We start from the raw sequence: 26,973 nt of genomic DNA on the forward strand, positions 1-26,973 counted from the left end.
CTTGTGGGGGGTTACTACAGTTTAGGTACATCAGGGGCTCTGCAATCGCAACATAATGCCCACAGACCATTCTATCAAAGTCTGCATTCCAAAAAGGCGCTCCTTCCCTTCCGAGCTCTGCCGTGCGCCCAAACAGTGGTTTACCCCCACATATGGGGTACCAGCATACTCAGGACAAATTGGACAACAACCTTTGGAGTCCAATTTCTCTTGTTACCCTTGTGAAAATAAAAACTTGGGGGCTAAAAAATCTTTTTTGTGGAAAAAAAAAATATTTTTTATTTTCACGGCTCTGCATTATAAACTTCTGTGAAGCACTTGGGCATTCAAGGTTCTCACCACACATCTAGATAAGTTCCATGGGGGGTCTAGTTTCCAAAATGGGGTCATTTGTGGGGGATTTCTACTGTTTAGGCACATCAGGGGCTCTCCAAACGCGACATGGCGTCCGATCTCAATTCCAGCCAATTCTACATTGAAAAAGTAAAACGGCACTCTTTCTCTTCCAAGCTCTGCGGTGCGCCCAAACAGTGGTTTACCCCCACATATTGGGTATCGACGTACTCAGGAGAAATTGCACAACAACTTTAGTGGTCTAATTTCTCCTGTTACCCTTGTGAAAATAAAAATTTGTGGGCAAAAAGATCATTTTTGTACAAAAAATGCAATTTTTTTTTTTCACGGCTCTACGTTATAAACTTCTGTGAAGCACATGGGGGTTCAAAGTGCTCGCCACACATCTAGATAAGTTCCTTAAGGGGTTTAGTTTCCAAAATGGTGTCACTTGTGGGGGGTGTCCACTGTTTAGGCACATCAGGGGCTCTCCAAACGCGACATGGCGTCCAATCTCAATTCCAGCCAATTCTACATTGAAAAAGTAAAACGGCACTCCTTCACTTCTAAGTTCTGCGGTGCGCCCAAAAAGTGGTTTACCCCCACATACGGGGTATTGTCGTATTCAGGAGAAATTGCACAACAAAATTTATGGTTACATTTCTGTTTTTACACTTGTGAAAATAAAAAAAATGGTTCTGAATTAAGATGTTTGCAAAAAAAAGTTAAATGTTCATTTTTTCCTTCAACATTGTTTCAGTTCCTGTGAAGCACGTAAAGGGTTAATAAACTTCTTGAATGTGGTTTTGAAAACCTTGAGGGGTGTAGTTTTTAGAATGGTGTCACACTTCATTATTTTCTATCATATAGACCCCTCAAAAGGACTTCAAATGTGATGTGGTCCCTAAAAAAAAATGGTGTTGTAAAAATGAGAAATTGCTGGTCAACTTTTAACCCTTATAACTCCCTAACAAAAAAAAATTTTGTTTCCAAAATTGTGCTGATGTAAAGTAGACATGTGGGAAATGTTATTTATTAACTATTTTTCGTGACATATCTCCCTGATTTAAGGGCATAAAAATACAAAATTTGAAAATTGCAAAATTTTAAAAATTTTCGCCATATTTCCTTTTTTTTCATAAATAATCGCAAGTAATATCGAAGAAATGTTACCACTAACATGAAGTACAATATGTCACGACAAAACAATCTCAGAATCAGCGGGATCCGTTGAAGCGTTCCAGAGTTATAACCTCATAAAGTGACAGTGGTCAGAATTGCAAAAATTGGCCTGGTCATTAAGTACCAAATTGGCTCTGTCACTAAGGGGTTAATCTCTCATTGTTGTGTTTTAGAGAGGAGCGGTGACTGAAAACCCTCAATTTTTGCATTTTATCCCTCCCAAAGGGATTTTTCTTTCTATACGAGTAGTGTTATTATTGGGCACCATTGTAGGATTTTACAGGTCCCTACATATCATCCATGACACTGGTTATTTACAAGTTTTATATGCTTTGTTATGTTTCTCTCTTTGCTTCTGGACTGATCTATAGAGAGACCTGTCACCACCATTATTGGTTGATGTCTCTGCTTTTCTTAATTCAGGAATAAAAAACTCTTCCAAAATGCTTCAAAAACTCTGCAAACATTAATTTTTTTGAAAGCCTCAAAAAAAACAAAAAAAATCGTGCAGCCTTAGGGTGGTTTCACACTTGCGTTTTTGTCTGCAGCGTTTTTTTTCAAAAAAACGCATGCGTTTTTTTCCTATCTTTAACATTGAAAACGCATGCGTTTTTTTGTGTACGAGTTTGGTCGCGTTTTTTGACGCATGCGTTTTTTTACTGCATGCGTTCATTTTCTGAAATGCTACTTGTAGTATTTTTAGAAGCGTTTTTTGGACAAAAAAAAAACGCATGCGTTTACATGCGTTTTTTTGGGGTCAAAAAATACATTGGAGTCAATGGGGACGCATGCGTTTTTTGGTGCATGCGTTTTTTGCAGTAAAAAAACAGAAAACACACTGATATGCCACCCCCCAACATAAAGGTGATAAAGGGAACCTAACCCTACCCCTAACCCTACCCCTAACCCTACCCCTAACCCTAACCCTAAGGGATCCTAACCCTACCCCTAACCCTAACCCTACCCCTAACCCTAAGGGACCCTAACCCTAATCCCTTTATGGTTAGGGTTAGGGTTAGGATCCCTTAGGGTTAGGGGTAGGGTTAGTGTTAGTGGTAGGGTTAGGGTTAGGGTTAGGATCCCTTAGGGTTAGGGTTAGGGTTAGGATCCCTTAGGGTTAGGGTTAGGGGTAGGGTTAGGGGTAGGATCCCTTTAGGGTTAGGGTTAGGGTTATGATCCCTACCCCTACCCCTAACCCTAACTGTTTCTGTTTATAGTGGGTTTTTTACTTTATTTTGATGATTGGCAGCTGTCACACATTTCTCAGCATGCATTTAAAAAACGCAAACGCATGTAAAAACGCATGTAAACGCGTCAAAACGCCGCGTTTTTTTCACCACATGCAAAAACGCATGCGTCAAAAAAACGCAGCATTTACACGCATTTACATGCGTTTTTTCACCATGCGTTTTTTTTGCGTTTTTTACCGCAAAAACGCACCCCAAAAAACGCCAATGTGAAACCAGCCTAAGAAAGTTGTAGAAGGAATAGAAGAAAGGCGTTCCAGCTCCTTTAAAAATTTCAAAAACTTTATTTCTCCATTAAAATGCGAAACAGCAATCCTTGCCTTAGTGCGAAAAAGTGAGTGCAGAGTACATGCGACGCGTTTCGATCTAAATGATCTTACTCAATGCACGTTTTTGAAATTTTTAAAGGAGCTGGAATGCCTTTCTTCTATTCCTTCTGCTATTCACTCATCCTGGTCCAAGATGAAGTTCCGTGCACCTGCGTGGATCGGTGAGCTGGCTGTGGCTATTTAGTCTTTTTTTTTTTTCTAAGAAAGTTGTAAACTGGGCTGTGGAGTTGGTAAGCCAAACCTCTGTCTCCTCAATTTCCATGACGCCGACTCCACCAAAATGGTCTCCAACTCCACAACTCCAACTCCACAGCCCTGTCAGGGCTGTGGAGTCGGTAAGCCAAACCTCCGACTCCTCAATTTCCATGACACCGACTCTGACTCCACCAAAATGATCTCCAACTCAAACTCCACGACTCCAACTCAACAGTCCTGCCAGAGCTGTGGAGTCAGTAAGCCAAACCTCCGACTCCTCAGTTTCCATGACACCGACACCGACTGTTACTATTACAAGAGAAGATAGTATTGTTACTATTACAAGAGAAGATAGTATTCTGCTACAGATGGATCTGGATAGGTTGGAAACTTGGGCTGAAAGGTGGCAGATGAGGTTTAACAATGATAAATGTAAGGTTATACACATGGGAAGAAGGAATCAATATCACCATTACACACTGAACGGGAAACCACTGGGTAAATCTGACAGGGAGAAGGACTTGGGGATCCTAGTTAATGATAAACTTACCTGGAGCAGCCAGTGCCAGGCAGCAGCTGCCAAGGCAAACAGGATCATGGGGTGCATTAAAAGAGGTCTGGATACACATGATGAGAGCATTATACTGCCTCTGTACAAATCCCTAGTTAGACCGCACATGAAGTACTGTGTCCAGTTTTGGGCACCGGTGCTCAGGAAGGATATAATGGAACTAGAGAGAGTACAAAGGAGGGCAACAAAATTAATAAAGGGGATGGGAGAACTACAATACCTAGGTAGATTAGCGAAATTAGGATTATTTAGTCTAGAAAAAAGACGACTGAGGGGCGATCTAATAACCATGTATAAGTATATAAGGGGACAATACAAATATCTCGCTGAGGATTTGTTTATACCAAGGAAGGTGACGGGCACAAGGGGGCATTCTTTGCGTCTGGAGGAGAAAAGGTTTTTCCACCAACATAGAAGAGGATTCTTTACTGTTAGGGCAGTGAGAATCTGGAATTGCTTGCCTGAGGAGGTGGTGATGGCGAACTCAGTCGAGGGGTTCAAGAGAGGCCTGGATGTCTTCCTGGAGCAGAACAATATTGTATCATACAATTATTAGGTTCTGTAGAAGGACGTAAATCTGGGGATTTATTATGATGGAATATAGGCTGAACTGGATGGACAAATGTCTTTTTTCGGCCTTACTAACTATGTTACTATGTTACTATGACTCTGACTCCACCAAAATGGTCTCCGACTCAAACTCCACGACTCCAACTCCACAGCCCTGCCAGGGCTGTGGAGTTGGTAAGCCAAACCTCTGTCTCCTCAATTTCCATGACGCCGACTCCACCAAAATGGTCTCCAACTCCACAACTCCAACTCCACAGCCTTGCCAGGGCTGTGGAGTCGGTAAGCCAAACCTCCGACTCCTCAATTTCCATGACACCGACTCCCGACTCCGATTCCACCAAAATGGACTCCGTCTCCACGACTCTGACCTCACAGCCCTGGTTGTAAAGTACAGAACAAAAATAACACAAGAGTCCCAGATAAAGTGTCAATAAAGAGACATATAACACAACATCGAAGGAATTGGAATGGTCTCAAAAATGTCTTAAGCAAGGTACAGTATATCTAGAAGGTCAAGGTATATTGAAGACAGTAGGGAGAAATCTACTGCTAATCGTAAGGGATCCATTTCTAACAGCCGCCCCTTTCCTCTCCACAATGACCAATAATGCTTTACGTTCCATGAACAGACATTCTCCCGAAACAGGAGATGGATCCAAAGTGATGGCTTTCCCTTTCTGTCTTTACTGATTGTGTGTTCTTCGGTTTAATGGTTTCCTTTATCTGGCAGGTGCTGGACACTGAGTTAGAGAATGTAGAGGACTATGAGGGACTGTCGGACTTCTGTCGTACATTCAAGTTGTATAGAGGCCGATCCCAAGATGAAGCTGAAGATCCATCAGTGGTTGGAGAATTTAAGGTGAGCCACCGATGAGGACTATGTCCAACCTCAAGGGCATAGCACTTACTAAATGTTTCTTGCCGTAGATATCATAAATAGGCATCAGCAAATTAATACAAATTTGAATTTGCCAATTTCACCTAATTTAGCCAGGAAATTACATTCACAGCTAATTGATTAACCATTAATCAAAAGCACTCCACAACTTCCGCTTTCCCCTCAAAAGACGTGTATGACACTATTCTCTTTTGCTCACACACTTATCTTTTTTACGGCTGTGTTGTCACACACTATCTGTGCAGTTTCATCAGTATTTTATGGTTTTCCTCCCTCCTAGTTCTATGGTTGAGTTCTGACGAGGGACTAACATAGCCTTCATAAAAGCACAGGCAGGGAATGCAGCAGCTGCAGTATATTTTGGTGAATCTGGATAGTGAAAGCACGTCACAGCTTAGCCACAGAGATGGGGAGAGTTAGCAATAAATAACTGAATAAACTGTAAAGACAGAGTGTGTGACAGCATGGCAGTGAAAAATGGTTGCAATAGGGTTAGCTGTAGCCATATATGTTGAGGTCACATTGACGTTACTAAGGCTGTGTTTGTATTAAAGAGCTTTAAAGGGGTTGCATGCAGGCCTAGGAGACTATTCTTACATAACGGCAATTATTTCGGTGACTCACTCACGGAAATATTACTGAAGCCCCAGTGGATTGTGATTCTTCATTTTTTTAGCCTCAGGTTCTGTAAGTGGAACAATAACAATGCTCGTAATGTCGACCAGCGTTTAATAGAAGGCTTATCTGAGGATTACGAGATGAGCATCGATGGGAGGATAAATCTGTAGCACTCATTATTTAGAAGTAAAAATGTGACACTGCCAAAAGGAAAATCACACTATAAGGAAAGCGGAGAGGACTGTGGTCCCAGCGGGCTCAGGAGCCTGAAGCATAACTGGAAGAGCAGAGGGAGGAGGACAAGCGCCATAAGCCTGTCATCATCCTTTCCCACAGTAGTTACTACAATACTCCATGCCTTTCACTTAAAATCCAGATATAACACTTATAGAATCTTTAGTTTTACATAGCGCTATCATATTCTGCAGCTCTGTCCCTGATGGGGCTCACAATCTAAATTCCCCATCAGTATGTCTCTGGAATGATGCTATGATGCCTGCCATACATGGCACAAGCATACATAAGGGATTTCTGCTCTCCTGTATCACATGTCCAGAAGTAGAAGAATCATGGAAGTTATTAAACAGTACTGAGCAGTGTACCTGTAAATCCAGCACTAGCTAAACACTAGAAACCAGCAGATTGGAAGACGTTATACAGCTGTACTTACCAGTGTAGCCATGAGTCCAGCACTGATGTGAGATAAACATTCACTAGAAAACAGTTGCAGCATCTAAGACATTATACATCAGTACTGAGCAGTAAACCTGTAAATCCAGCACTGAGATGGTAGCTCGAGGTATCTTTGTCCAAACTAGCAGATTTATTACCCTTCATAAGTATTCATCATAAGCAAATGTATATCCTACCAGCATAAGGTAGAAACAGAACAAAAATAGCCCACACAGCAATATGGCTCAGCCAATCAGATATCACAGGGCTTAGTCCAACTCTGATCAGGACTGGTCAGCACAACAGGTCTTTCCACATGGCCACACAGACAAAGATTGAAGCAGCTGAGATGCCTTAAATAGGCCGATCAATTCCCGGGGTGAAGATATGGGAACAGCCAGTCCCACCCACCATTTCTGACTGCTCCCAGAACCCTGGCCCATGCTTCCCCATAAAATAACTGCTCAGCACTAACTGCCCTGGAGTCAGTTTCCTGGGATTTACATCACCGAGGCTAACCACCATATCTCACATCGAGGACCTGTCTAACAGCAACCTCACAACACCTACAAGAAAGTAGTATGAAGGACACTATACACCAGCACTGACCATTCTAGTTATAAATCCAACACTGGGAATATATAAACACTTAATATAAAACTGTAGCAGCGTGGGGGACATTATACAACGATTTTAAGCAGTGTTGCTGTGACTTTACCACTAGGATGAGATAAACACTTACTTAGATGCAGCAGCATGGTGGATATACAGCAATAGTGTGCAGCGTATCTGTGAATCCAGCACTAGAATGAGACATAAGTTTACTAGAAAGTTGCAGCAGCATGAGTGGGCATTATACAGAATTACAAAGCAGTATAGCTGTGAATCCAGCACTGGGATGAGATGACCATTTAATGAAAGGAGGAAGGAAGGATGTTACACAGCAGTACTAAATAATGACTCACATGTGTTAACCCCTACATGAAACCCCTTTAGGTACTTGTTTAATCTCTCAATCCTTCAGTTAATAGTTGCTCAATAATGAATAGACATTACTTTATACACCATAAACCCCTTCACGCTCAGTGACCTCTGATTTTAGCAGTCGTATTGTATGATGGGCAGCCAACCTGTAAAGCCTTGTTATAGTCCATCTTGGGATGAATCCCTTCTAAGTGAAGGAATAAGGAATCTTTCATACATTTTGGAACTCTTAAAAGTTTTTCTTCTAGGCTAACATGAATCTTCAATCATGAATGATCGGATGCTACGTGTGTTCTTCATACTTTTTTCTGTTTTACTATAATTATAGGGGGCCTTTAAAATATACACCCTACCTGAGGATCCATCGGTTCCAATTCCTCCTCGACAATTTGTTCAGCTGCCGGCTAAAGGGTTACAAGACTGCCTGGTCAGGGTCTACATTGTCCGTGCATTTGGCCTCCAACCCAAGGATGCTAATGGCAAGGTGAGCAACATGAATAATGGAAACTCTTACACAAAAATATTAAAAAAATATATTAAAACGCATAAAAAGAGTAATCTACTTGTAAAAAGGCTATCTCAAATGAATGAGAAGCGATACACACAGGGACTTTTAATCCAAAGGATGCCAAAGGGGACCTAAAGGTTTGCTTTCAGGTGTCTTTGTATACAGTGGCTTGTCAAACTATTCAACCCCCTCTCCTCCCCTGGCTTTTTACCTTTTTTTGTGACATTACAACCTGTATTTTAAATATTTTTGTAATCTGATTTGTGTGTGATACATCAGCACTAAATAGTCTAAGTGAAGTGAAAAAAATATAGGCATAATTTAAATTTATGGGATTAAATAAGTAAACATTGGCATGTGCATATCTATTCACCACTTTTGCGATAAAAAAATTTCTGATGTAAGGAATTCCCTTCATAAGTCCCATGCTTAGTGAAAGGATGTCCACCTTTGTGCAATCTAAGTGTCACATGGATGTCAGTCTATACACTTTACCACTAACCAAACAACACCACGAAGACCAAGGAGATCTCCAAACAACACCATTAAGACCAAAGAGATCTCCAAACAACACCATGAAGACCAAGGAGATCTCCAATCAACACCATGAAGCCCAAGGAGATCTCCAAACACCATGAAGACCAAGGAGATCTCCAAACAACACCATGAAGACCAAGGAGATCTCCAATCAACACCATGAAGACCAAGGAGATCTCCAATCAACACCATGAAGACCAAGGAGATCTCCAAACACCATGAAGACCAAGGAGATCTCCAAACAACACCATGAAGACCAAGGAGATCTCCAATCAACACCATGAAGACCAAGGAGATCTCCAAACAACACCATGAAGACCAAGGAGATCTCCAATCAACACCATGAAGACCAAGAAGATCTCCAAACAACACCATGAAGACCAAAGAGATCTCCAAACAACACCATGAAGACCAAGGAGATCTCCAATGAACACCATGAAGACCAAGGAGATCTCCAAACAACACTATGAAGACCAAGGAAATCTCCAAACAACACCATGAAGACCAAGAAGATCTCCAAACAACACCATGAAGACCAAGGAGATCTCCAAACAACACCATGAAGACCAAGGAGATCTCCAAACAACACCATGAAGACCAAGGAGATCTCCAATCAACACTATGAAGACCAAGGAGATCTCCAAACAACACTATGAAGACCAAGGAAATCTCCAAACAACACCATGAAGACCAAGGAGATCTCCAATCAACACCATGAAGACCAAGAAGATCTCCAAACAACACCATGAAGACCAAGAAGATCTCCAAACAACACCATGAAGACCAAGGAGATCTCCAAACAACACCATGAAGACCAAGGAGATCTCCACACAACCCCATGAAGACCAAGGAGATCTCCAAACAACCCCATGAAGACCAAGGACATCTCCAAACAACACCATGAAGACCAAAGAGATCTCCAAACAACACCATGAAGACCAAGAAGATCTCTGAACAACACCATGAAGACCAAGGAGACCTCCAAACAGCACCATAAAGACCAAGGAGATCTCCAAACAACACCATGAAGACCAAGGAGATTTCCAAACAAGTTAGGACAAATTTTTTGAGGAGCTACAGAGTTTCCAAGCAGAGACTGGAGTATGTGTCCACACGAATACAATTAGCCATACACTCCATAGAGGTGGCCTTTATGGAAGAGTGGGCAGAAAAAACCTTTACTTAAGCACAGAAATTGTAAGGATCATTTTGAGTTTGCCAAAAGACGTGGGAGACTCCACAAATGTATGGAGGAAGGTGCTGTGGTCAGATGATACAAAAATGTAACTTTTTGGCCATTAAGGAAAATGCTGTGTCCAGCGCCAAACCAACACAGCTCCTCACCCCAAGAACACCATCCCTACAGTGGAGTCTGGTGGCAGCATCACGGTGTGGGGTTGTTTTTCAGCAGCAGGGACAGAGATAATAGTCTGAGTTGAGGGCAAGATGGATTGTGCGAAATACAGAGATATTCTTGAATAAAACCTGTTTGTCAGTGATTTGAGACTGGGACGGAGATTCACCAATTCCAACAAGACAATGACCCAAAGCATACTGCTAAAGCAACACTGGTATTAGGGGAAATGTGACAAATGTTCTGGAGTGGTGAAGTCAATATAGACTCTGTGGTCAGACTTGAAGATTGCTGCTCACCAGAGGAAACTTAAGGTGAGGGAGCCGGAGCAGTTTTGCCTTGTGGAATAGGTAAAAATCCCAGTGGCAAAATGTGTAAAGCTCATAGAGACACAGTGACCTGCAGCTGTAATTGCCACAAAAGGAGGCTCCACAGAGTACTGACTTTACGGGGGTGAAGTTTTCAATTATTTTGTCCTATTTGCTGTTTGCTTCACAATAAACAGAAAACCAAATGTTCACAGTAGTAGGCATTATATTTACACTAACTGCTGCAAACCATCAGATGAATGCCAAGGGGGTATATACTTTGGCAAGCCACTGCAGCTTCATTGTGTTTTATACTGTAAGAACATATTTTGAGCTGCCATAATCGCATACGTTTTTATTATGTATATATTGGGCAGGATTTTACTACATAACACTTCACTTACATGTCGCTTTATGGCATTATGTAGATATTTATAACGTCAGATGCTATTCACCAACTATGTCTGTGTATCTATTACATTAATGACCAATAGAAAAGAAAGAATGATGGAGTTGGAAGGGACCTTGGTTAAAGGGTTTACTTTTGTGATTCGAAGGAGGAAGGAGCAGTATTATAGTAGTTATATTCTTGTACATAGGAGCAGTATTATAATAGTTATATTCTTGTACATGGGGCAGTATTATAGTAGTTATATTCTTGTATATAGGAGCAGTATTATAGTAGTTATATTCTTGTACATAGCAGCAGTATTATAGTAGTTATATTCTTGTACATGGGGCAGTATTATAGTAGTTATATTCTTGTACATAGGGGCAGTATTATAGTAGTTATATTCTTGTACATAGGAGCAGTATTATAGTAGTTATATTCTTGTACATAGGGGCAGTATTATAGTAGTTATATTCTTGTACATAGGGGCAGTATTATAGTAGTTATATTCTTGTACATAGGAGCAGTATTATAGTAGTTATATTCTTGTACATAGGGGCAGTATTATAGTAGTTATATTCTTGTACATAGGGGGCAGTATTATAGTAGTTATATTCTTGTACATAGGAGCAGTATTATAGTAGTTATATTCTTGTACATAGGGGGCAGTATTATAGTAGTTATATTCTTGTACATAGGAGCAGTATTATAGTAGTTATATTCTTGCACATAGGGGCAGTATTATAGTAGTTATATTCTTGTACATAGGAGCAGTATTATAGTAGTTATATTCTTGTACATAGGAGCAGTATTATAGTAGTTATATTCTTGTACATAGGAGCAGTATTATAGTAGTTATATTCTTGTACATAGGAGCAGTATTATAGTAGATATATTCTTGTACATAGGGGCAGTATTATAGTAGTTATATTCTTGTACATAGGGGCAGTATTATAGTAGATATATTCTTGTACATAGGGGCAGTATTATAGTAGTTATATTCTTGTACATAGGGGCAGTATTATAGTAGTTATATTCTTGTACATAGGGGCAGTATTATAGTAGATATATTCTTGTACATAGGGGCAGTATTATAGTAGTTATATTCTTGTACATAGGAGCAGTATTATAGTAGATATATTCTTGTACATAGGGGCAGTATTATAGTAGTTATATTCTTGTACATAGGGGCAGTATTATAGTAGTTATATTCTTGTACATAGGAGCAGTATTATAGTAGTTATATTCTTGTACATAGGGGCAGTATTATAGTAGTTATATTCTTGTACATAGGAGCAGTATTATAGTAGTTATATTCTTGTACATAGGGGCAGTATTATAGTAGTTATATTCTTGTACATATGAGCAGTATTATAGTAGTTATATTCTTGTACATAGGAGCAGTATTATAGTAGTTATATTCTTGTACATAGGGGCAGTATTATAGTAGTTATATTCTTGTACATAGGAGCAGTATTATAGTAGTTATATTCTTGTACATAGGAGCAGTATTATAGTAGTTATATTCTTGTACATAGGGGGCAGTATTATAGTAGTTATATTCTTGTACATAGGGGCAGTATTATAGTAGTTATATTCTTGTATATAGGGGCAGTATTATAGTAGTTATATTCTTGTACATAGGGGCAGTATTATAGTAGTTATATTCTTGTACATATGAGCAGTATTATAGTAGTTATATTCTTGTACATAGGAGCAGTATTATAGTAGTTATATTCTTGTACATAGGGGCAGTATTATAGTAGTTATATTCTTGTACATAGGGGCAGTATTATAGTAGTTATATTCTTGTATATAGGGGCAGTATTATAGTAGTTATATTCTTGTACATAGGGGCAGTATTATAGTAGTTATATTCTTGTACATAGGAGCAGTATTATAGTAGTTATATTCTTGTACATAGGAGCAGTATTATAGTAGATATATTCTTATACATAGGAGCAGTATTATAGTAGTTATATTCTTGTACATAGGGGCAGTATTATAGTAGATATATTCTTATACATAGGGGCAGTATTATAGTAGTTATATTCTTGTACATAGGGGCAGTATTATAGTAGTTATATTCTTGTACATAGGGAGCAGTATTATAGTAGATATATTTTTGTACATAGGGGCAGTATTAAAGTAGTTATATTCTTGTACATAGGGGTTCAGTAATTTAATAGTGTTTTTTTTCATTAAAAAAGGCAGTGTTATAGCAGTTTACATTGAGGAAATGTTTTGCTATATTGCAAATCTTAATATTTTCACAATGTTTGATGTGATAACTTGCTCACTGATGACTTTTTATTGATTTGTCGTTTTTGCAGCACGATTTACAGTACGTTTTGTAACAGTTTACTTTGTTTCTGTGTAGTTCATGCAATCATCCTCTGTTATCTCATAGCTTCTTTTTATCCAGTTCATTCTTTTGTAAAAGTTAGATTTAGTCTTTTTTAGTCCCAATTTTTCGAACCAAAATGAAGCCAAGTTTCCTTTATTGTTTCTATCTATGAAGCAGCCATCCTGTACTTTTTGATTTAGTTTGGTTCCTTTTCAGTGTGACCCCTATGTGAAGATCTCTGTTGGCAAAAAGTCAAACAACGATCAGAATTACATCCCGTGCACGTTAGAACCTGTTTTTGGAAAGTAAGTTGTGAGCATGTCAGGTTCTGCATCATTTAGGTTTACCGTGTGATTAGTAATTGATTTTGTCTTCTACGTTTCTCAGGATGTTTGAGTTGACCTGCACTTTGCCATTAGAGAAAGACCTGAAGATCACACTCTATGACTATGACATGATCTCGAAGGATGAGAAGATTGGAGAGACTGTCATAGACCTGGAGAATCGGTTTCTTTCCAAATACGGGGCTCGATGCGGCCTACCACAAACATATTGCATGTACGTACCCAAAATATCTGTCCATACCTTATCAGGTGGTACACTGTGGCATCTTGTCCCTTCAGATGTAACGTCATACAGTCATGGCCAAAAATATTGACACCCCTGCAATTCTGTCAGATAATACTCTGTTTCTTCCTGAAAATGATTGCAAACACAAATTCTTTGGTATTATTATCTTCATTTAATTTGTCTTAAATGAAACAACACAAAAGAGAATGAAGCAAAAAGCAAAACATTGATCATTTCACACAAAACTCCAAAAATGGGCCAGACAAAAGTATTGGCACCCTCAGCCTAATACTTCGTTGCACAACCTTTAGCCAAAATAACTGCGACCAACCGCTTCCGGTAACCATCAATGAGTTTCTTACAAAGCTCTGCTGGGATTTTAGACCATTCTTCTTTGGCAAACTGCTCCAGGTCCCTGATATTTGAAGGGTGCCTTCTCCAAACTGCCATTTTTAGATCTCTCCACAGGTGTTCTATGGGATTCAGGTCTGGACTCATTGTTGGCCACCTTAGAAGTCTCCAGTGCTTTCTCTCAAACCATTTTCTAGTGCTTTTTGAAGTGTGTTTTGGGTCATTGTCCTGCTGGAAGACCCATGACCTCTGAGGGAGACCCATCTTTCTCACACTAGGCCCTACATTATGCTGCAAAATTTGCTGGCAGTCTTCAGACTTCATAATGCCATGCACACGGTCAAGCAGTCCAGTGCCAGAGGCAGCAAAGCAACCCCAAACCATCAGGGAACCTCCGCCATGTTTGACTGTAGGGGCCGTGTTCTTTTCTTTGAATGCCTCTTTTTTTTCTCCTGTAAACTCTATGTTGATGCCTTTGCCCAAAAAGCTCTACTTTTGTCTCATCTGACCAGAGAACATTCTTCCAGAACATTTTAGGCTTTTTCAGGTAAGTTTTGGCAAACTGCAGCCTGGCTTTTTTATGTCTCGGGGTAAGAAGTGGGGTCTTCCTGGGTCTCCTACCATACAGTCCCTTTTCATTCAGACGCCGACGGATAGTACGGGTTGACACCGTTGTACCCTCGGACTGCAGGGCAGCTTGAACTTGTTTGGATGTTAGTCGAGGTTCTTTATCCAACATCCGCACAATTTTGCGTTGAAATCTCTTGTCAATTTTTCTTTTCCGTCCACATCTAGGGAGGTTAGCCACAGTGCCATGGGCTTTACACTTCTTGATGACACTGCGCACGGTAGACACAGGAACATTCAGGTCTTTGGAGATGGACTTGTAGCCTTGAGATTGCTCATGCTTCCTCACAATTTGGTTTCTCAAGTCCTCAGACAGTTCTTTGGTCTTCTTTCTTTTCTCCATGCTCAATGTTGTACACACAAGGACACAGGACAGAGGTTGAGTCAACTTTAATCCATGTCAACTGGCTGCAAGTGTGATTTAGTTATTGCCAACACCTGTTAGGTCCACAGGTAAGTTACAGGTGCTGTTAATTACACTAATTAGAGAAGCATCACATGATTTTTCGAACAGTGCTAATACTTTTGTCCACCCCCTTTTTATGTTTGGTGTGGAATTATATCCAATTTGGCTTTAGGACAATTCTTTTTATGTTTTTTTTTCATTTAAGACAAATTAAATGAAGATAATAATACCAAATAATTTGTGTTTGCAATCATTTTCAGGAAGAAAATGAGTATTATCTGACGGAATTGCAGATGTGTCAATACTTTTGGCCATGACTGTAAGTCATGGCTTATGGAGAATTATAACTATGTAATCTCAAGTCTAAACCACTTCCTGCAGATAAAATCTTCAGAAGGTTTGAAATTCCCAAAATATATGCTCACACGCCCTTACTTGTCCAACTGCACAGCCCAAGTTCCAATGTATATACTGTCCAGTACAATTGTCTTCTTCGGTCTGGTCACCAGTGTGGTCCACACTAGGCCACCTTCGGTGTCTTCCAACAACTGGTATCTTTAGCCTTTTTGAGGTCCAGATTCGACAATGTGGCTGGACATAATATGACAAGTCCTGTCCCTTTTGAATCCATCAAAATAACATCCAACCAACCCACATTGTGCTGGATTCTTGCAACTCAAATCACAAAAAATTCAAGTTATGACCAATCTGAAGTTCTTCTGAAATTTGAGGTGAATTTGATTCACCTCGAGACGATTCGCTCACAGTTTTCGAGAAGGTTCACACACATTCAGCGCTATACGCCAAGCACCATGTTGAGGTTTCCATTGGATTCCCTGAAAAACTGCATTCCTACAGGAACCTCAGATGGAGCCAATAACTTGAATGAAGCTGCCGGAGTTACTTTGGACACTCTCTGGCTTCCATCGTTGGATGATTCATCGTTTTCTGACAATAACAGAACTTAAAAAGCGGCCAGACTAAGTCCAAAGTGACTGTCGGCTTACTTCAAATGCATGGCTCCGTCTACGCTGCGTTGGGGGTTTCCATCGGATTACAGTTTTTCAGCAATTTCGACAGAAACCCCCTCCCTGGACCATATGAGCGTGAGCTGAACCTTATAGATACATTTAGGAGAGTAGCTATGATGGGTTTATTGGTAGCAGTCCCATCTGTGATCTGGAGGCCAGGGATTCATGAAGGTTCCTACGTTACATAGGAAGACCCCAGTTTTATGAATGGCTGGGGGCTTCACTGGAACCAAGACGCCACCTCTGATAAACTTGCTATTTTTTTTTTGTTCAGCTCTGGTCCCAACCAATGGAGGGACCAGCTCCGACCTTCTCAGCTCCTTCACAAGTTTGCCCAACAGCGCAACCACAAACCTCCGGTCTACATAAACAATAGGATTTCATTCCGGAGTCAAGACTACAGTATTTCTGACCTCGGTGAGTCTAACGACTTCTTCTGATGCCACACGATATCATTGACTCCCAATTAAAGGGATGTCCACTGTACTGATTTTGTGTATTCTTTTTGATAGAGGAGGTTACATTTCCTAATCCACATCTCGGCCCTGCCGAGGAACGTCTCGCCCTACACATTCTGCGGAAACAGTCTCTTGTGTGTGAACACGTGGAGACGAGGTCCCTGTACAGCCCCCTGCAGCCTGATATAGAGCAGGTAAGGGCACTTATCACATGCAGGGCGCAGATGGCGTTGACCTGGTGGTAACAGTCACAAAGATCAAAGACCGCGGTCATCTGCCCGCCCAATATCGCGATGGTGAGAGTCGCGGTGAGGAGCTGGAGGCAGGTGCACTGGCACCACATCTGTAACATTCCCCCGTCCTGTGTATTTTACAAGCATCTGCTCAGATTTATTAGCCTCTCAGACTTTCTAATATTTTCTTCCTCCTTATTACACAATGTTTTCATTCTTTCTTAACCAAGTGAAAAAATTACATAATATAAATTTCAACTCTTAAAGATAATCTCCAGCTGCGGCCTATGGGGGCCAAGGCCGAACACCAATAGGGGCTTTTTCCTATGGTCAGAGATCGATTCATGGGAAGATAGCTTGTTTGGTTTTGTCGTCTTATCATGTCCATTACGGTACTACTGTATTATGCTCCAGAGCTGCAATCATAGTTAAGAAGACCATAGAGATAAAATCTTACAGTTCACACTGCTTGTTTGATGTGATTTACATTCTGGGAAAAATCGTCATCAGTAAACTGATGTGGGAATAATATGAGCTATCTCTGTGAGAAAGCTAACTGACAGGGAATCCACCAGCAGAATAGTGAGTGCAGCTCTGGAGTATAATACAGGATGTAACTCAGGATCAGTAATGTATGTACACAGTGATTGCACCAGCAGAATAGTGAGTGCAGCTCTGGAGTATAATACAGAATGTAACTCAGGATCAGTAATGTATGTACACAGTGACTGCACCAGCAGAATAGTGAGTGCAGCTCTGGAGTATAATACAGGATGTAACTCAGGATCAGTAATGTATGTACACAGTGACTGCACCAGCAGAATAGTGAGTGCAGCTCTGGAGTATAATACAGGATGTAACTCAGGATCAGTAATGTATGTACACAGTGACTGCACCAGCAGAATAGTGAGTGCAGCTCTGGAGTATAATACAGGATGTAACTCAGGATCAGTAATGTATGTACACAGTGACTGCACCAGCAGAATAGTGAGTGCAGCTCTGGAGTATAATACAGGATGTAACTCAGGATCAGGAATGTAATGTATGTACACAGTGACTGCACCAGCAGAATAGTGAGTGCAGCTCTGGGGTATAATACAGGATGTAACTCAGGATCAGTAATGTAATGTATGTACACAGTGACTGCACCAGCAGAATAGTGAGTGCAGCTCTGGAGTATAATACAGGATGTAACTCAGGATCAGGAATGTAATGTATGTACACAGTGACTGCACCAGCAGAATAGTGAGTGCAGCTCTGGGGTATAATACAGGATGTAACTCAGGATCAGTAATGTAATGTGTGTACACAGTGACTGCACCAGCAGAATAGTGAGTGCAGCTCTGGAATATAACACAGGATGTAACTCAGGATCAGTAATGTAATGTATGTACACAGTGACTGCACCAGCAGAATAGTGAGTGCAGCTCTGGTGTATAATACAGGATGTAACTCAGGATCAGTAATGTATGTACACAGTGACTGCACCAGCAGAATAGTGAGTTCAGCTCTGGAGTATAATACCAGATGTAACTCAGGATCAGTAATGTATGTACACAGTGACTGCACCAGCAGAATAGTGAGTGCAGCTCTGGAGTATAATACAGGATGTAACTCAGGATCAGTAATGTAATGTGTGTACACAGTGCCTGCACCAGCAGAATAGTGAGTTCAGCTCTGGGGTATAATAGAGGATGTAACTCAGGATCAGTAATGTAATGTATGTACACAGTGACTGTAACAGCAGAATAGTGAGTGCAGCTCTGGAGTATAATACAGGATGTAACTCAGGATCAGTAATGTATGTACACAGTGACTGCACCAGCAGAATAGTGAGTGCAGCTCTGGGGTATAATACAGGATGTAAGTCAGGATCAGTAATGTAATGTATGTACACAGTGACTGCACCAGCAGAACAGTGAGTGCAGCTCTGGAGTATAATATAGGATGTAACTCAGGATCAGTAATGTAATGTATGTACACAGTGACTGCACCAGCAGAACAGTGAGTGCAGCTCTGGAGTATAATATAGGATGTAACTCAGGATCAGTAATGTAATGTATGTACACAGTGACTGCACCAGCAGAATAGTGAGTGCAGCTCTGGGGTATAATACAGGATGTAATTCAGGATCAGTAATGTAATGTGTGTACACCGTGACCAGTAAGGATAGCCAGTGCATCTCTGAAGTACAAATTAGTCGTGTGACTATCATCTTAGCTGTACATGTTTTGTAGATGCTGCCGTTGTGTCTTTTCCTTTTTTACTGCCTTACTACATTGTACATGTCGTTTTTTGCTCTTTTTTGCCCTATTCTGATACGTTGGATGATTTAGCTCCACATTACCATCTGTTGATATACTCGTTGCCTTTTATCCATTTTCTGTATCATATCTACGTTGCTTTTGCAGGGAAAGCTACAGATGTGGGTGGACTTATTTCCCCAGTCTTTTGGACCCCCGGGCCCGCCATTTAATATAACGCCCAGAAAGGCAAAGCGGTAAGACTTAAGTGTGAATTATGTGTTCTGGAGCAAACCCTGCTACATCGTAGAAACCCTCCCGTATCAGTGTGAACAAGGCTTGATAACAATAGACAGAAACATTAGAAGTAATAATTTGTAGAGTAAGGTGGATATGACCCGGGGGAGGTATTGCTCCACTTTTTTAGGGTAGGGCAGGAATGACCTATCCGGGGTGACATCTGACCGCCGCGCTCTCTCAGGGCTCAGAAGGATGGATCCCGCTGCACATGTGGCTCCTTTCTTTACTAGTTAGTATGACCGGATAGATTTGTTTTTTGCTATTGACGAGGGTTTTGACTGCAGATGGGAATACTCATTGACTTCGGGGCTCAGATATGATCCAGCTGAGATGATTTTATAAGTTTGGCCAAAATATAAAGAGATAGCGAAGAATTGTGGGAGAATGGCTCTGCAGAATCGGTGGGAACCATATGAGGACGTTGCTCAATCACTGTAATATGTAACCGCCTTGTAAAACACCGTGCGCCATGTTCAGCCTCATCCATTGCAGGTGCCACTGTCTTTCCATGGATATGGTGACCAGCTGTCTTCAGAGGGGTCGGCTGTGAAAGCTGAGGTCTATCCAGAGTACATGGACTCTCTATAATCTAGTCCTCGGTCATACCCTCTGTAAAATACCTCTCCAGTGATCCGAGCCGTCAATCCAATCAAAATTATTCACCCCCATTATAGATTAGTTTTATTAGCAAAATGTACAAACTTTCTGCTCTTTGCAGAAAACTAAGGAGTCAAACACGATGTGTAAAGTTCAACTCAACTAATATAACAAATTCATCACAAAATGCCCCTTTTACTGACTGTTGCAGTCTCAGAATTATTCCTTCATAACTAGTTTCTTAATGTTAGAGCCTCTCTGGCTGTTATGACCTGCTGCCCCTCTGGCTGTTGTGACCTGCTAAAGACATGATACATAGCTAGACACCAGTTTTTGCTACTAGAAGAGATCATGAACTCGGACAAACAAGGAAAAGGACACAAAAAGATGCAAAGGGATAAAAATGTTTCTAGGGATACAGTTGGAAGCACAGGTCACAGTGGAACACGGACTACACTACCTGGGTGTGGTGAGAATAGGACGCTATCATCGGCTGCCACCAGATCCGTGTGGATGCAGATAATTAAAGACCCCTCCAGTGACTGTAAAAGGCCTGCAACGATATTTGGTGGTAACAGACACCTAGTTTCTGTTTGTACAGTAAGGCACTTACTAAATGCTGATGGTGTCCCTAAAGTACAAGAAAAGTTGGCTCTGATAAGTTTTAAGATTCAGTTTTGTGGAGCAATGAAACCAAACAGGAACTTTTTGGGCTAGTAGTATGTCTGGTGGAGCAAGATTGAAGCATCTGCTCTAAACAACACCATCCCAGTAGTGAAGGATGGTGGTGGCCCAGTGATTTATAGACTAAAGCTTAATGGCACATTTGTGATGCCTACTGTGAAGCATGGTGGTGTATAGGCGATGCCTACATTAAAGCATGGTAGTGACCCAGTGATTACTACAGTGGATCATGTTGGTGTCTCTGTGATTCTTCAGTGAAGCATGGTAGTGGCTGTGTGATGACTACAGTGAAACATGGCAGTGGATCATGATGCCTACTGTTAAACATGGTGGTGGACCAGTGATGTGAACAATGAAGGCTAACTGTTAATCAGGGATGCCTGTGAATTATAGTGGTGTAGTGGTAATGCCTACAGTGAAGCATGGTGGTGTTCCGGTGATTCCTACAGTGAAGCATGATAGTTTCCTTGTGATTCCTACAGTATAGCATGGTGGTAGCTCGGCAATTCCTACAGTGAAACATGCTGGAGGCATGGTGATTTCTACAGTTAAGCATGCTGGAGTCCTGGTGATTCCTACAGTTAAGCATGCTGGAGTCCTGGAATAGCTGTGCAATCCTTTGTGAAAGTTTCTCTAACTCTTAATAAAATGAGCACTTTATTTGTGCAGCAATGGCTAGACTGATAAAATGCTCAGCTTAACATCAGGATTATACATCCTGCCTGACATGGATTGTCTATGCAAGTACACTAGTCTCATCGGGTCTAGGAGATCTATTTAGTAATCTGTATGTTTTGTATTGTGATATCTGATAACAAATCTACTTAAGAAAACTCTTTTTTTTTCGCTGAGTGGAACTTTTAAGACACCTGTGTCCTACTGGAGTGAACTGTAGGTCTTATGAAATGATGCATCCAAACTGAGCGCTTTGTGACCGCCGCAGTCTAGTCTGGCGGTTTGGGAGTTTCTGGACCATTTTTCTCCATTTCGTCCATCAGTCTTTCCTATTAATCTCTCTTCTCCTCAGGTTCTTCTTGCGTTGCATCATATGGAACACGAAAGACGTTATCCTGGATGATGTCAGCGTCACTGGAGAGAAGATGAGTGACATTTATGTGAAGAGGTGAGAAGTCCGTGTGGTCATCAAGCCGGGCCCGTCATGAGAACCACGGTGTGACCACCCTTCAGTGTTGGTCCGGCTCCGTCCTGGGTCTGAATGTTCGGCTGCAGCTCAGTCCCATTCAGTCTTTTAGCTTTGGAGAATCTCTCTGAACCCTCGCGAGGTCCATGGATTGTGAGCTGGTTTCCTTCCAAATAAATGGGGGCTTTGAGGGGGTCAAAAATGCAACTTATGGACACTAAAAATCCCTGCACCATAAGGGGCAGATATCATTCAGATACATAAAAAAAGAATTTGCCCCCCTCGGATTCCCCTAGTCATCATACAAGCCTTGCAGCACAGTTATTATAGACATTTCCTGAAGTTTGTGACTTCACACAAAAGGATGGTATGACTGGAAATGCAACACCATGACCCGAAATTCTGCCAACATTTGTGCACAACTTTCTGAGATAAAGTTCGGGTGGCGTTTATTTATTAGGTATGGGCACTTCGCGTCACCAACCGAACACCAAAAATATTCAAATCACCAGAATATAAAATTTAGTGTTCTCATCTCTAGTCATGGGCATGACCTAACGGGGGCATGATATTGGGGACACATCTCTGCACATTGTAAATCCGATTGTTCCATACAACAATTTATAAAAGGTTTCCATAAAGGGAATCTGCTGCAGGTTTTTGCTATGTAATCTGAGAACAGCATAATGTAGCACTTACTAGGCTGTGTGTTGCCGTTCCTATTAAATCAGCGTTTTATCAGCAGGAGATTATCACTAGTGGACTAATTGTCTTGTGTCACCTAGTCCGTTGCTCTTTGTAACCCCTCCCCCCTGATGGGCCAATCAGTGGTGTGGGCGGGGGTTATACAGAGCTCAGCATTCCGAGCCCAATTAGATTTGCAGCAGAGAAAACTGTAATTGTATCACAACGGCTGCACCCAGTAAACTAAGGGGTACATCATCGGAATCATGGTCTCTATCTCTACATCATGCTGCTCTCAGATGGGGTATCAGAAACCTGGTGACACAGTCCCTTTAAGGGGCACAGTCTCCTTTTTAGGCTGGTTTCACATTTGCGTTTTTTGCCGCTGCGTTTTAGCGCAAAAAAATGCATGCGTTTTTTTCCTATACTTAACATTAAAAACGCATGCTTTTTTTGTATGCGTTTTGCTGCGTTTTGCCGCCGCATGCGTCTTTTGTATGCATGCGTTGTGTTGCAGAAATGCAACATGTAGTAATTTTTAGCGGCGTTTTTTTGCCGCAAAAAAACGAATGCGTTTTTTTGCCGCAAAAAAAGTATTGCTGTCTATGTAAATGCATGCGTTTTTAAGCACATGCATTTGATTGCGTTAAAAACGCATGCGTTTTTATAGAAAAAAACAAGAAAACACACTGATAAGCCACCCCCCACCATAAAGGTGATAAAGGGATCCTAACCCTACCCCTAACCCTAACCGTAGGGATCCTAACCCTAACCCTAACCCTAGGGATCCTAACCCTAACCCTAACCCTAAGGGATCCTAACCCTAACCCTAAGGGATCCTAACCCTACCCCTAACCCTACCCCTAACCTTAACCCTAACCCTAGGGATCCTAACCCTAACCCTAAAGGGATCATAACCCTAACCCTACCCCTAGGGATCCTAACCCTAAGGGCTAGGGTTAGGATCCCTAGGGGTAGGGTTAGGGGTAGGGTTAGGTTTAGGATCCCTAGGGTTAGGGTTAGGATCCCTTAGGGTTAGGGTTAGGGGTAGGGTTAGGATCCCTAGGGTTAGGGTTAGGGTTAGAATCCCTTAGGGGTAGGGTTAGGGTTAGGATCCCTTAGGGTTAGGGGTAGGTTACCTTAGGGTTAGGGTTAGGATCCCTAGGGTTACTAGGGATCCAAACCCTAACCCTAACCCTAGCTATTTCTGTTTATAGTGGGTTTTCTTGTTGATTTTGATGATTGGCAGCTGTCACACACTTCTCATCATGCGTTTAAAAAACGCAAACGCATGAAAAAACGCATGTAAACAAGTCAAAACGCTACGTTTGTATTAAAAAATGCAAAAACGCAAATGTGAAACCAGCCTTAGATTTGCTCCTGCGTGACATAGGGGTTTGTTTTCTCCATGGATTGTATCGGGCAGCAGACAACCCTCCTGCACATCGCATTCCCCAACTTTACTCCATTTCAGGGTTTTCCGATGCCCACAACAGTAGCAGGAGAGCTGGCAGAATGAAATGAGACGGGGGCAACCTCCGGTGGAGGGGCGTAGGTTTCTCCGCACACTCCGGCTTTGAACTCCGCACATATTGAACTGGTTTATATAACGTTCCATACACATTCTCCCCGGTATAGGTGCTGCCCGTCCAGATCTCACATGAAAGTAATGCCTTTGTTCCAATGACATGTTGTGCGCGTTATACAAATATACTTCCTCGGGAGGTAAACGCGGCTGTCCTGTTCTCCTTCTCCTAGCTGGCTGATCGGCCACGAAGAAAATAAACAGAAAACAGATGTGCACTACAGGTCTATGGGAGGCGAAGGGAATTTTAACTGGCGCTTCGTGTTCCCGTTTGATTATCTTCCCGCGGAGCAGGTCTGCTCAGTGTCTAAGAAGGTAAGAGCGGCCCAGAAACATGCCGAGCACAAAGCCTGGCTGTCTGACCGGACCGTGGAGCTCTTTGTATGAGAGAGAATCATCGTGGTGGAGCCACGGGGGACGCTAAATACATTTATGGGGCCTCCTGTTGACTACATCGTAGTAAGATCGTGGTCATCACTTTGCCTCGAAATATTATTGCAGTGATGAAGTTCCCGTGATCTGTTGATTTGGTATCGGACAATTTGGTTTTGGGCTATAATTTTGTTCTCTACCGGATGGAAAATATCACTAGTGCCACCTGTAGAAGGTAGCTCCTCCGTAAACCAGAGCCTAACCCCGTAAGGAGCCTTTCTATATGGCCATGGTCATGAGACAAACCCAGAACCCATCTATAGACAGCTGTCGTGGGGGCTTGTAGTGGAAGAGATGGCCTTGACGTTACCACTCCGTAAGGACAATGGCTAAGAGTCTTATTGGCAAATCTCCTTAGGAAAAGTTCATAGAATTGCTAACAATCCAGAACTTTAACCAATAAATACAAGAAGATAGTATAGATGCCACCAGTGCCATATGAAAGGTAATGACCCTATAAGCAAAAGTGCAAACACATTAGCCAACACAGACAGCCATCTGAAGTCAGCTTCTTTGGGGTACTTGCCCCACTTGCTGGATGAGATACCCTTGACTCAACTTTGAGGGTGGACTGTCTCTTCATTAGGAGTTGTCTATCCTGTATGTCAATTTTTTAAAAAAGCTCGAGAACTGTGCTCTATACCCGGGTGCGCTAAAATATGACTAAAGTATCCCAAAAAACAGCACTAGGACGCAGTCAGTTGTAGCCCTCTGCACTGCAGAAAATCCCCCAATAACTGATCTCCAGCTCGCCGAGACAGAAAGCCGTAGCAAGGGTCAAGGACTAGTGGCTTCCACTCCCCGAAGCCAAGGGAGACCCAATCTTGCTTATCTTGCTTCCAGCATCTTCTCTGTCTGCCACCCAAGCAGAACTTGGAGCCATGGTGGTTGGCTTCCTTCCTGAGAGAGGAGAACATTACATGGGGTTTTCAGGGGGGAGCAGAAGCTGATGACCACGCTTCCCACCCAGGCCGATCAGGAGGGAACTCGTAAGGGAACCACACCCTGAGAAGTGGCAAAGACACCTGTACTGAGGGTGACACCTGTAGGTCCATCCTGTAAGTCAGTGTCCAAGCCTTTAGTGAGCCTTACAGCATGGCCATGAGGACAGAGTAGGATTTGCCTGGACCTTGATCCAGCTTTTGAAGGATACCGGGGAAGTATGGAGTCATTTTGGCATTTCTACATTGGAAAAAATATTCTAATTTATTTCTCTGCTTGAAGGGAACGAAATTCAAGGGTTGCAACTAGTGATGAGCGAATATACTCGTTACTCGAGATTTGCCGAGCACACTCGGGGGTCCTCTGAGTATTTTTTAGTGCTCGGAGATTTAGTTTTTCTTGCCGCAGCTGAATGATTACATCTGATAGCCAGCATAAGTACATGTGGGGGTTGCCTGGTTGCTAGGGAATCCCCACATGTAATCAAGCTGGCTAACAGATGTAAATCATTCAGCTGCGGCAATAAAAACTAAATCTCCAAGCACTAAAAAATACTCGGAGGACCCCTGAGCGTGCTCGAGAAATCTCGAGTAACGAGTATATTCGCTCATCACTAGTTGCAAAGTGTAATGGCAATATTAGAAAGTAGATCCCACAATTTCTCTGACAGCAGATGACTTTCTAGTGTGTATGAGGGCCTGCTTTCTGCACAGTCGAGTTCCTTACCAGATATTCACCTACATACTATGTGCTATCATTACAGCCCTTTCTGTGGCACTAGAGACTTCCTCTCCAGGCCACACAGATGTGTCTAGATGAAACACAATGCGATCTGTGCAGGATTGCATGCTTCCTACAGTGGGTGCCTGTAACTCCGCAATGGTTATCTGCTTTGTCATCCTGCTGCTGTATGTAAAGGGATTTTTGAAGGTTTTTTCCAGGCATTATTTTTTGCTTAAAAAAACATGTTTCCATATAACACTGAGCAAGTTTGTAATTTACAATTAGTATTACCGACGGCTGCCTGGATTCTGATCCTGGTCATTGTTTGTTTCTAGCATTGTTGAACAAAAGCAGCACATGCCCAAACTAACGCCGCACATGCACAAACAAATGCAGTATATGCCCAAACTAATGCCACACATGCACAAACTAATGCCATGCATGTACAAACTAACAACATAAATGCACAAACTAATGCAGTGTATGCCCAAACTAACTCTGTTCATGCATAAACTAATGCTGCTCATGCATAAACTAATGCCAGTCATGCCCAAACTAACGCCTCACATGCACAAACTAACGCCACAAATGCACAAACTAACACTGTGCATGCCCAAACTAACGCCTCACATGCACGAACTAACGCCACAAATGCACAAACTAACACGTGCATGCACAAACTAACACCACACATGCACAAATTAAAGCAGTATATGCCCAAACTAACGCCGTACATGCACAAACTAATGTTGTATATGCCCAAACTAACGCCGCACATGCACAAACTAATGCCATGCACTAATAACATACATGCACAAACTAATGCAGTGTATGCACAAACTAACTCTGTTCATGCATAAACTAATGCTGCTCATGCATAAACTAATGCCAGTCATGCCCAAACTAACGCCTCACATGCACA

General features: G+C 41.8%; 1 protein-coding gene across 1 annotated transcript in view; it reads left to right on the top strand.

The window, feature by feature from the left end:
• Positions 1–26,973, top strand: part of DYSF (dysferlin) — a 384,808-nt gene that overhangs the window by 345,611 nt on the left and 12,224 nt on the right. Inside the window, exons 41-49 of the mRNA XM_069745121.1 lie at positions 5,158–5,286; positions 7,928–8,083; positions 13,261–13,349; positions 13,432–13,602; positions 16,304–16,446; positions 16,542–16,681; positions 19,132–19,220; positions 21,572–21,667; positions 24,128–24,269. Of these exons, the coding sequence (XP_069601222.1) occupies positions 5,158–5,286; positions 7,928–8,083; positions 13,261–13,349; positions 13,432–13,602; positions 16,304–16,446; positions 16,542–16,681; positions 19,132–19,220; positions 21,572–21,667; positions 24,128–24,269 (1,155 nt within the window). The remainder of the gene's footprint in view (positions 1–5,157; positions 5,287–7,927; positions 8,084–13,260; positions 13,350–13,431; positions 13,603–16,303; positions 16,447–16,541; positions 16,682–19,131; positions 19,221–21,571; positions 21,668–24,127; positions 24,270–26,973) is intronic.

This window comes from Ranitomeya imitator, chromosome 1, assembly GCF_032444005.1.
Source record: "Ranitomeya imitator isolate aRanImi1 chromosome 1, aRanImi1.pri, whole genome shotgun sequence".
Classification (NCBI taxonomy): domain Eukaryota; kingdom Metazoa; phylum Chordata; class Amphibia; order Anura; family Dendrobatidae; genus Ranitomeya; species Ranitomeya imitator.